We start from the raw sequence: 11,660 nt of genomic DNA, 5'->3' as shown, positions 1-11,660 counted from the left end.
AAAAAAAAAAAAAAAAAAAAAAAAAAAAAATTATCATACATAATGAGTTTCAGGCCAACCGGGCTATCTCAAAGAAGGAAAAACAAAACCAAAAAAAACTGGGTTGAGATTATTGCAAATAGAAGCAGAAGGATGAGCTCAGATGAAAACTGGTTCAAACAAAGCCAGAGCCCGCTTCCCATCCTATCTGACCGGGTCTCAGCTTAGAAAAACAAGATTCCTCATAGTCGCCGTACAGCAGGACGATCGAGACTTTAGAGAAGCACAGGCCGGGTGCAGGGTAATCCATTGATCGTGATTGCAAACCAGCAGCCACTTTTCTTATTCTTTTGTTCCAAGACTGATGGTTATCCCTGAAACTCACCCTGTAGACCAGGCTGGCCTCAAACTCACAGAAACCTGCCTGCCTCTGCCTCCTGTGTGCCAGGATGAAAGGTGTGCACTACCATCACCCGGATTATCGTCCATTCTAGGAGGCGCTTGATTCCTGGAAATGTTCTCATTCATCTTGCACTTCCAAGCCTAGACGGAATGCTTTCCTCTGAGGATCTAGCCATGCTCGGTGGACAGAGACAACAATCACCAAACCCAGGCTCTGACAGCGGGTACTTTATTCGAGGGCGCAGGGTGAAATAAGACAGCAAGGTGGGCGGGGCCGGCGTGGGCGGGAAGTGAGGTGACAGGCTAACAATATTTCGCAGTGTCAAGGTTTTTGTATTCCTTGTTGTATGGGACCTTGGAGAAGCAGATGGCAGCCTCACGGTCACAGTTGCAGATGAAGTCCTCGCATTCGTTGTTTTTGGCTGGAGAGAAACAAGAACAGAGAGAATCGAATTGAGTGGAGCCCAGGACGCCACATGACAGAATGGAAAGAAGCTGGGGCCATTCCGTGGGTTGAGAGACAGAAGCAAAAGGAAAGTACGTTGGGGTTGCCAAATTATAATAGAAATGTACTTCTTGTGCTGGAGAGAAGGCTCAGCGCTTAAGAGCACTGACTGTTCTACCAGAGGTCCTGAGTTCAAATCCCAGCAAACATGTAGTGGCTCACGACCATCTGTAATGGAATCTGACGCCCTCTTCTGGTGTGTCTGAAGACAGCAACAGTGAACTCATACACATAAGATAAATAAATCTTAAAAAGAAAGAAAGAAAGAGAGAAAGAAACTTCTTGGGCTCAGTGGATGAAGTGGATAACACGCAAGACATAAGCTCCAGCCTCTAACTGAGGATCCCCAAGCCCTTGAGCAAGGTGTGGTTGGGGCATCTGCAACTCTGTCAGTAAGTAGAGAGCACAAGTTGCCAGCACTTGTTGGCCTATCAGGCTACAGGTGAGTGCCTTGTTTAGTGAGAGGCTGGGTCTCTAAAGATATGACAGAGAGTGCTAGAAGACACCAGGATGCCAACTTATTCTTAGACATAAAAGAAAGAAACATTGTCAGGAGTGGTGGTACACCTCTTTAGTCCCAGGACTCGGGAGGCAGAGGCAGGAGGATCCCTGAGTTCCAGGTCTGCCTGGTTTACAGAGCAAGTTCCAGGACAGCCAGGGCTACACAGAAAAACCCTGTCTCAAAACAAAACAAAACAAAACAACAACAAAAGAAAATAAAAAAAAAATAAACATAAGCAGATAAACCTAAAAATCAGAAAAGTACAAATATCAGCTGTAATAATATTTTTGTGAATTGTGTGAAGATTACCCTTGTAGTATGCAAATGCAGATCTCTCTATCCCACCATCAATCTGGAGCCGGTATTGCAATGCTTATATTAAGAATCTCCTGTCTCAAGGGGAGGGAGAGATGGCTCAGCGGTTAAGAGCACTGACTGCTCTTCCAGAGGTCCTGAATTCAAATCTCATCAGCCACATGGTGGTTCACAGCCATCTGTAATGGGATCTGACGCCCTCTGCTGGCGAGCAGGTGTACGTGCAGATACTCATTCATCAAATCTGATGCCCTCTTCTGGTGTGTCTGAAGACAGCTAGTTATGTACATCAAACAAGGATCTCCTGTCTCAAGTTTGTGTAAACAATGCACACCATTTGTCAATAAAATCTGGAAAAGCCAATCTCTCCTAGAGACTAGGGCGGGACTTGTGGGAGGAGAAAGGATTCAGAGAGGCAGGGGGACTTGGGCACGAGGAAGGCTTGAGAATTTAACTGGAGTGTGGAAGGCTCTAAGTGCAAGGATTATGGGGACTTTGGCTGGGAAGTAGCAAGATTAGATCAGAGGATTAGAATAGAATTATACTGTCTAGTTATTGTGCTTTTACACAAATAAATCTTAGTCTCTATGTCATTATTTGGGGACAAGCAAGGTTTAAGAAAAACTGCTGCTCTATCAATTTCCTGAATACATTTGTAATATTAATTCTTTTTTTTTTTTTAAGATTTATTTATTTATTATATGTAAGTACACTGTAGCTGTCTTCAGACACTCCAGAAGAGGGCGCCAGATCTCNTTGTGAGCCACCATGTGGTTGCTGGGATTTGAACTCTGGACCTTCGGAAGAGCAGTCGGGTGCTCTTACCCACTGAGCCATCTCACCAGCCCGTAATATTAATTCTTACATCAACTACCACTTATAAATCATATATCCTGGGCTGGAGAGAGGGCTCAGCAGTTAGGAGCACTAACTGCCATTCCAGAGGTCCTGAGTTCAAATTCCCAGGAACCACATGGTGGTTCACAACCATCTGTAATGGGTTCTGATACCCTCTTCTGGTGTGTCTGAAAAGAGCAATGGTATATATATATATGTATATATGTGTGTGTGTGTATATATATATATATATATATATATATATATATATATATGATAGATAAATCTTTTTTTTAAATTATATGTCCTGCCTTTACATGCTGGGATTACAGGTATGCACCACCATATCAATTTATAGGTTCCAGGGATGGAACTCAGGGCTCTGTGCATGCTAGACAAGCGATCTATAACTGAGTTACATTCCCAACCCTCTGACTCCTCCTCTGTAAAGTGGAGATGAGAAATCTTTCCCGAAAAGATGTTTAGTTCAGTGTTTGGCATATAAGCAATGATACAGCTTCTGAGTGTTTAGTAAATACAGAATCAATATATAACATAGCAGTTAAGGGGAGAAGCTTTGGGGAGGCAGGCTGGCTCAGGGAACAAAGGGGCTTGGTGCTAAGTCTGAGCTTGGGTCCCATCCCCGGGCCTCACACGGTGGAAGGAGAGAACTGACTCCCGAAAGCTGTGCACGTGTGTAATGCCATAGATATGCCTCCCATAAATACATAAAATCTGTCAAGTATTGGAGCACAAAATGGTGACTGTCCCTGTCCCTCCCTCCCCCTTCCAAACCCGCCAGAGGCCAGGCAGAGTCCTGAGGTCTTGGAAGGTAACCCTACCGCTGCAGGTGATCTCGTTCCCGGAGCATGAGTAGGAGTAGGTGTTGGTGTAGGGGTTGTCTATGAGGAATTTACAGCTTTTCAGCTTCTTGGCCTGACTGTAGCAGTGGTCATGAGTCTGGCAGCACCTGGAGAGGGGAAGAAACAGCTGAAGGTGGGGTAGTGCACCCGCCGGAGGTTGGTTCTCAGCTTGCAGTCTTTCTCTAACAGGCAAGGCTGACTTAAGCACCAGTGTTCCAGAAGCAATGGCTCGAGAATGACTCGAGATTCTGTGATCACTATTAGCATATATTTATTGAAAGCTACTTTTTCCAGGTGTGGTGGCCCCCGCCTTTATTCAATCCCAGTACTTGAGGGTTGGGCATTTAGCTCAGTGGTAGAGCGCTTGCCTAGCAAGCACAAGGCTGTGGGTTCGGTCCTCAGCTCTGAAAAAAAAAAAAAAAGACAATCCCACTACTTGAGGCAGAGGCAGGTGGATCTCTGAGTTTGAGATCAGTCTGGGCTATACAGCAAGACCCTGTCTCAAAAAAATGACTTTTTTGTTTTGTTTTGTTTTTTTGTTTTTTGTTTTCAAGACAGGGTTTCTCTGTATAGCTCTGGCTGTCCTAGAACTCATTCTGTAGACCAGGCTGGCCTCGAACTCAGAAATCCGCCTGCCTCTGCCTCCCAAGTGCTAGGATTAATTGGCGACTTTTGGGGGGAGGGGATTCGAGACAGGGCGATTTTTTTTTTTTTTAAGCTGCAGGAATACAGTGAAATTACAAGTTCTGAAGTTGCGATGCCATTTTAAAGCCAAGGCTGACATGTGGATGGTTGGCAGTACCCTGCTCTGCCACTAGAGGGTAGCATCGCGCACGTTACATTTCCACTTTCCACTTTCTGGGACCACTAGATTAATGGGTCCTCTTGGACCTCTTTCTTTACATAACAAGAGGTGAAAATATATGCTGAGCATTGTGATGCATGCCTTTAATTCTAGCACTCAAGAGGCAGAAGCTGGAGGATATCTGAGTTCACAGCCAGAGTGGGTTTCAGGACAGCTTAGGCTACACAGAGAAACCCTGACTGGAAAACAAACAAACAAATGTAAATAATGAATAACTAAACAAAAAGAAAACACACGACGCTCAGGGATTGTGCACGCCTCCCCTTCCCGCCTCTCGAGACGAGATGTGATTGGTCGGTTCTCTGGCCCCACCCTGGTGCCCACGCTCCAGTCTCCCACGGAATAGACCACTCACGTGTCTAAGTCGTCCACTGGGGTGCCCGAGCCGCCCAAGCCACAGTAGCAGCCATAGTTGTTGTAATCCTTCAGGGGGTCACTCCCGGGGATGGTGCACTTGATCATATTGCGGAACTGCCACACAGCCCGAGGGCTGATGCTGTGTGCAGCAGCGCCTGCTGCAAGAGTGTACAGCACGTTCAAATCCACTCCGAACCGCTTTACCCGGGACCGAAGCCTGCCTGCTATCTTCTTTCTCGCTTCCTATCAGTTGCTGCCTCGGGGGAGCATCGGTTCCTAGAAGCTACTAACGTGCGGCTGATTGTCTCCTTTCATTATTTAGGTCTTGGATCTAAGTCAGTCCTGAGCAGGAAGGTGTCTAGCCTCCAACTCCGCAGCAACCCTCCTGCCTTGTCCTCCCCTTGTGCTAGGACTATAAATAAACGAGCACCACTGGACTGGGCTGGGATACCCCTCCGGCATTAAGTTATATAAAGATTGCGGGGCTGGAGAGATGACTCAGTGGGTAAGAGCACTGACTGCTCTTCTGAGGGTCCTGAGTTCAAATCCCAGCAACCACGTGGTGGCTCACAACCATCCGTAATGAGATCTGACGCCCTCTTCTGGGGTGTCTGAAGACAGCTACAGTGTACTTCCATATAATAATAAATAAATTTTTTTTTTTTTTTGAGACAGGGTTTCTCTGTGTATCCCAGGCTCTCCTGGAACTCATTCTGTAGACCAGGCTGGGCTTGAACTCAGAAATCCACCAGCCTCTGCCTCCCAAGTGCTGGGATTAAAGGCGTGCGCCACTGCCTGGCAATAATAAACAAAATCTTAAAAAAAGAAGAAGTTCACAGTTATCTTCTTACAAGGCAAGTTCAAGGCTTTCCCAGGTTATGTGAGACCCTGTTTCAAGCAAGCAAGCGCAAAGTCCTGGCTTCCATCTGCAGCACTGAATGGGGAGCCTGGGCTACGTGTTACCCTGCCTCAGGAAAAGAAGTAGGAGGCAGAGGAGGAAGATGGAGGCAAGGATGCAAGAATGGTGTGGTGCTCAGTGCCTCCCACATGCAGGAATGGCCAACAGGAGGGCAATCAGTAAGTAAGTAGGTCCTTGCCGAAGCTGGGTCAGCGCAGGCCAGTGTGGGCCAGTTCTGAGTTTGTCTCGCTGTGCCTTTCAGGGCTGTGTTCATAAATGCTGGAACATCCTGGATTTCCCTCAGCCCCAGTGTCGGCCCAGCACCTCAGTCTGAGGCTTCTCCCTTCCATGGGTCTGGGACTCCACTTCATCTCTTCTTTCTCTCCACTGCCACTCCTGCCCAGGTCACCAATAGACAAGTGGCCGGAAGCACAGACAGGCTTGCCACTCTCTGAGTCACCCTCTGAGAGTTCTTGGACTGAAATGTTACTATTTATTTAATCCTCTCTCTCTCTCTCTCTCTTTCTTTTTTTGAGTCTACCTATAGTCCAAGTTTTTATTTTGTGTGTGTGGTTTTTTGAGACAGGGTTTCTCTGTGTAGCCCTGGCTGTCCTGGAACTCTGTAGACCAGGCTGGCCTCGAACTCAGAAATCCCCTTTCCTCTGCTCCACCACGCCCGGCTTATAGTCCAAGTCTTAAATTCTCAATCCTCCTGCCTTAGCCTCCTGAATGGCTAGAGAGATCTTGGCCCCGATGCTTCCCCATTAAAGAGGATCTTCCGGTCCACACACCCAAGCGGTGCCTCTACTGTCCCGTGTTTTTTTTGCTTCCTAGTACTTCGGTTTGTGTTTGGACTCACATATGTGTGTGTATGTGTGCATATGTAGGTGGAGGGCAGAGGTCAACATCTGGAATCTTTTTTTTTTTTTTTCGAGACAGGGTTTCTCTGTGTAGCCCTGGCTGTCCTGGCACTCACTTTGTAGACCAGGCTGGCCTCGAACTCAGAAATCCGCCTGCCTCTGCCTCCCGAGTGCTGGGATTAAAGGCGTGAGCCACCACACCCGGCCAACATCTGGAATCTTAACTCACTCTCTTATTCTTGACACCGAGTCTCTCAGTGAGCCCAGGGCTTGCCGCTTGGCTATGGTGGCTGAGAGCTGGGGGCTTGGCTATGGTGGCTAAGCAGCAAGTCCCGGAGAGCTTCCTCCTGTCTCCATCTCTGAAGTCGTGGAATTGTAGGGGTGTCACTGCTGTGCCTGGATTTTTCTGTGGGTGCTAAGGCATCCTACCTAATGTGTTCCCACTCAGTTGGTAGGACAGGAGGTTCTCAAGAGCAGGTCTCCTGGTTTTCATACTCCTTAAAGCCTATCACCGTGCCTAACACACGTTGTGGTGTGTGTGTGTGTGATATGTATTTGTGTATGGTATGTGTGTGCCTGTGTGTGTGGTGTATGTGTGTGTATTGTGTTATGTGTTGTTTGTGTATGTCTGTATATGTGTGGTGTGTATCTGCTTGTGTGTGTGGTGTGTGTGTCTCTTTGTGTGTATGTGTGTGTGTATTGTGTTGTGTATTGTTTGTGCATGTTTGTGTGTGGTGTGTGTTTTGTGTGTGTGGTATATCTGTGTTTGTGTCTATGCAGTAAGTGTATTTGTGTGTGTGTGTGTGTGATGAGCTGACTCTAGATAAGCCATGAATAAAGTCAGTGAGTGAAGTATGTGCCTGGTACCTAGTAGACGCTCCACAAAATTCTGTTGAATGAACGAGCAAACCTGTGCCATGACTGCGCTTGCCCAAAGCAAGCACAGGCTTTGCAGAGCAGCTTGTGGAGCAGAGGCCGTCAGCAGCTTGCACGGAGTCCTGCTGCATAAAGAGCACAGAGAACAAGGGACTTTCGGGGTCCCATCTCCTCAGTCACCATGCTGCCTTATCGTCTCACACGGCGTTGTCCAGTTCCATCTTTTAATCTTTCTTCCATTCTCCTTTTATCTTTTTGAGACAAGGTCTCACTCACTATACTGTCCTGGCTGGCATGAACTCACTCTGTAGACCAGGCTGGTCTTGAATTCACAGTTTCCTGCCTCTGTTTCCCTAGTGCTGGGATGGAAGGCATGCAGCACCTTGCTTGGCCTCCTTTATTCATTCTTTCTGAGACAGGAGCTAACATTGTAAAAAAGGCTGGCCTTGAATTCATGGCAATCCTCCTGCCTCAGCCTCCGGAGAGCTAGAATGACGAGTGTGAGCACCACATTGGGGTCTTGCTATGTAAACAAGGCTGACATCAAACTAGAAATCCTCCTGCCTCAGCCTCCTGAGCATGGAGATCAAGGGCGCGTAAGACCCTGCCCTGCTTACTCTATTTTTGGGCTCATTCTGGCTAACCATTTGTGGGGAGGCCCCAGGGACAAAGAAAGGGAGCAGCTGGCTTTTTCCACAATGTGGGTGACCCCTGTGATGGCAGTAAGTAGGGGCTGTATCCCTCGGTGATACAGCTAGATATATGCTTTACAGAAGCTAGACACAGGCATAACTAACGCACCGTGTGTGCTCGCGCGTGCGAACACATGTGCTTCTGGAACAGGCACATGGCTCTTTTATCTCTGAGGCTCAGTTGACAGCCTGATTGCAGGTCTCAATCATCGCTGGGTGAATATAAACGACTTATGTGCCAACTACAGGTGACTCAATGCACAGGGCCCAAATCGTTTCTGTTCATGGAGCTGGGGATGTAATGCCTGTATGCAGAGGGTGCCTGAATATGTAAATGAATCAGCCTGGCATGGTGGCGCACGCCTTTAATCTCAGCTCTCGGAAGGCAGAGGCAGGCGGATTTCTGAGTTTGAGGCCAGCCTGGTCTACAAAGTGAGTTCTAGGACAGCCAGGGCTATACAGAGAAACCCTGTCTCGAAAAAAAAAAAAATTGCAGACTCAAACCAGGCACAGATGGAATCCTAACATTTCAGAGGCTGAGAGAGGAGAGTCCCAAGGCTGGGCTATACTGTGGAGAGGAGACATCTTGAGCCACATAGCAAGGTCATGTCAATAAAATAATAATTACTATTGATGGTGATGATGATAAGGGGGTCGGCTGGAGAGATGGCTTAGAAGTCATGAACACTTGCGGTCTTTCCATGGGATTCAGGTCTGGTTCCAGCACCCATATGGCAGGCAGCTCATAGTTATTTACAACTCCAGCGCTACAGGATCTGACCCTTCTTCTGGTCTCTGCGGGCACTGCTCACACAATATATACCATATATTGAGGCAAAACTCTCAGATACATAATGATATATATATATATATATATATATATATATATATATATATAGAGAGAGAGAGAGAGAGAGAGGGAGGGTTTCTCTGTGTAGCTCTGACTGTCCTGAAACTTGCTTTGTAGACAAGACTGGCCTCGAACTTACAGAGATCTGCTGGCCTCTGCCTTCTGAGTGCTGGGATTAAAGACATTAGTACTATTTGGGGAAAAATATTTTTTTTTTTAAAGAAAAAGAAAAAGGCAAGTTGTTAGGGCACTGGCAAGGCCAAGGAAAGTGGTGCCAGGGCAAGAAGACATCAGAGGCAGAAGGGGGCTTCCTTTGCTTGGGTAGGTAAATGAGGGAGTGTTTTCTAAGGGGTCAACTGAGTTCAGACCCCAGAGGTCGAAAAGCACCAGCTGTCCTGAACACTGGGGTGAAGAGGAGACCCCAACCCAGAGGCTATTAGACCCTAAGGAGAATGCCAAACAATTCCAGCGTGACCAGTGGGAGGGAGGCATTGGAGAAGAGGGAGACCGTAAGGTGCTCAGAGAGAGGCGACAGAGGGGCCTACCTGTGAGCAGAGCAGCCAGCAGAAGGAGTTTCATCTTGGGTGAGGGAAGAACTCCAGTGACTTTCCTCTTTTATAGATGGGGCCCCATGCTCCCAAGATAAGGCTGTTTGCTTTGCTCTTAGCCACTCTGGGCTGGCCTTGGGTCTATCGGGGGAACAACCCAGAGGGATTTGCCTGTAAGAGAAAATAATACCACAGATTTGCACCTGGCACTTCCTCCCCAAGGGGATGGTTTTCAGATCTTGGAATCCTTTACTACTCTCCCTACCCCCATTATGACAAGTCTCAGGTTGCCCTGGAACTCATGGGACATCTTTGAACTCCTCTTTACTTTATTAATTTTTTTCTTTTTTTGAGACAAGGTTTCTAGCCCAGGCTGGCCTCAAACTTGCTGTGTAGCTGATAATAGCTTTTACTTTTTTTTTTAGATTTTTAAAAATATATTTTTATAAACTTTTTTTAGATTTTTAAAAATATATTTTTATAAAATATATTTTATATTTAAAAATATTTTTTTAAAAATGCACTCATTTACGTATGAGTGCTCTGTCCGCGGGTACACCTGTAGTCCAGAAGAGGGCATCAGATCCCTTTTACAGACAGCCATGAGCCACCTTGTGGTTGCTGGGAATTGAACTCAGACCTCTGGAAGAACAGACTGCCTGTTGTAGAAATTACTTTAAATCTCAGCCCGAGGTTTCTTTCTTTCTTTTTTTAAAATATTTATTTATTTATTTATTTTATGTATATGAGTACACTGTAGCTGTACAGATGGTTGTGAGCCTTCATGTGGTTGTTGGGAATTGAATTTTTGGACCTCTGCTCGCTCCGGTCGGCCCCGCTTGCTCTGGCCCAAAGATTTATTTATTATTATCTAATAAGAGGGTGATCAGATCTCATTACGGGTGGTTCTGAGCCACCATATGGTTGCTGGGATTCGAACTCAGGACGTTTGGGAGAGCAGTTGGTGCTCTTACCCGCTGAGCCATCTCGCCAGTCCCAGGCCCAAGGTTTCTACCCTACCTTAGACCATTTAGACTCCGGGACACACACAACAATAAGCTTCAAGCAGCATAGTTGCTGGGCAGCTGCCTACCCTCTGGGCTATTAGAATCTACCTTCCTAGCGATAACCCCGAGTTATTACTTACGATGCTTCGTCTGGACTGCTCTTATCTCCAATTGGTCAGCCCACAAGGTGACGTTTTCCCCTTTTCCTAACCAAAGATGGCTTCTCCTTCCTCCCTTCCTCTCCTTCTTCTCTGACCCCAAGTGTGGGAAACCTAAACCCCACGTATGTCTCTTCTGCCCAGTTATTGGCTGTCCGCATCTTTATTTACCAATCAGAAATAAGTTGGGGCAGGGTCAGAGGTCTTGGGGGCTCGCACTTGCATTACAATAGACCGGCAAAGACGAGAACCTCAGCACAGCCAGTGCTCTAAAGCGATCTATCTCACTAGCTCCCTTGTGCGTGCATGTGAGAGTGCAGACAAACCAGAAGAGGGAGTCAGGTTCCCTGCAACTGGAGTTACAGGGGTTCTGAGCCACTGACGTGAATGCTGGGAATGGAACTTGGTGCTCTGCCACAGCTATACGATCTTAACCTGAAGCCTGACCCTGAGCTTCTGATACTCCTGCCTCCTCGCTCGGCTCCTTAGCCTAGCTTCAAGGGACCTGGGGCAACCATCCCGTTAGACGCCGTAAGAAGTGGGGGAGGGAGGCAGGCTGGAGATGACCCCTGCCTTTGTGTCTGGAATGCTTGGGTTTGCGTGGGGGGCGGTGTCATTGAATGGTTCTATCTGCCATGCCCTCTACAGATGAGGAAAGGTGTTCAGAGAGGTGAAATAATTTGCCTAAGGTCACAGACTGTGAGCAAGCAAGGCAAGGTTGGCTCTCGCTTATGTCTGTCCAACTCCAAGGCACACATCTTAGTTTCTTCCCACTCTGAAAACATTATATTTTTGCTTCCCAGTGCAGGTTTGTGAAAAAATTTTGGAGATGTGGAATCAGACCTGAATGACTCTTGGAACAGTCGAGGACTTAGCAGTTAATGCATAGTCCGTAAACACCTGCAGACTAGCACTTGGGAACTTTTTTTTTTTTTTTTTTGAGACAGGGTTTCTCTGTGTAGCCCTGGCTGTCCTGGAACTCACTCTGTAGACCAGGCTGGCCTCCAATTCAGAAATCGGCCTGCTTCTGCCTCCCAAGTGCTGGGATTAAAGGGGTGCGCCACCACTGCCTAGCCAAATTCTTTAAATTTCTAGCTTAGCAAGTCTAGCTCAGCCTCCATCACTGTCCTCAGAGTCCTTTTTTTA

At 47.0% G+C, this 11,660-nt stretch overlaps 1 protein-coding gene across 3 annotated transcripts; it reads right to left on the bottom strand.

Moving 5' to 3' along the window:
- Window positions 1-589: 589 nt before the first annotated feature.
- Window positions 590-9,520, bottom strand: Pla2g1b (phospholipase A2 group IB). 3 transcript variants are annotated; one of them, XM_021163628.2, is made up of 4 exons: window positions 9,347-9,520; window positions 4,624-4,783; window positions 3,383-3,510; window positions 590-803 (listed from the first exon to the last, which is right to left on the bottom strand). In XM_021163628.2, exons 1-4 carry the CDS (start codon window positions 9,378-9,380, stop codon window positions 685-687), a joined length of 441 nt encoding a protein of 146 aa, XP_021019287.1. In that variant the 5' UTR covers window positions 9,381-9,520; the 3' UTR covers window positions 590-684. The 3 variants fall into 3 exon arrangements, with proteins under 3 accessions (XP_021019287.1, XP_029333729.1, XP_029333730.1); XM_029477869.1 differs by having other exon boundaries at window positions 4,624-4,780; XM_029477870.1 differs by lacking the exons at window positions 590-803; window positions 3,383-3,510 and adding an exon at window positions 3,661-3,807.
- Between the last annotated feature and the right edge of the window lie 2,140 nt (window positions 9,521-11,660).

This window comes from Mus caroli, chromosome 5 (genome assembly GCF_900094665.2).
Source record: "Mus caroli chromosome 5, CAROLI_EIJ_v1.1, whole genome shotgun sequence".
NCBI lineage: Eukaryota > Metazoa > Chordata > Mammalia > Rodentia > Muridae > Mus > Mus caroli.
This window is presented reverse-complemented; position numbering and strand designations above follow the sequence as displayed.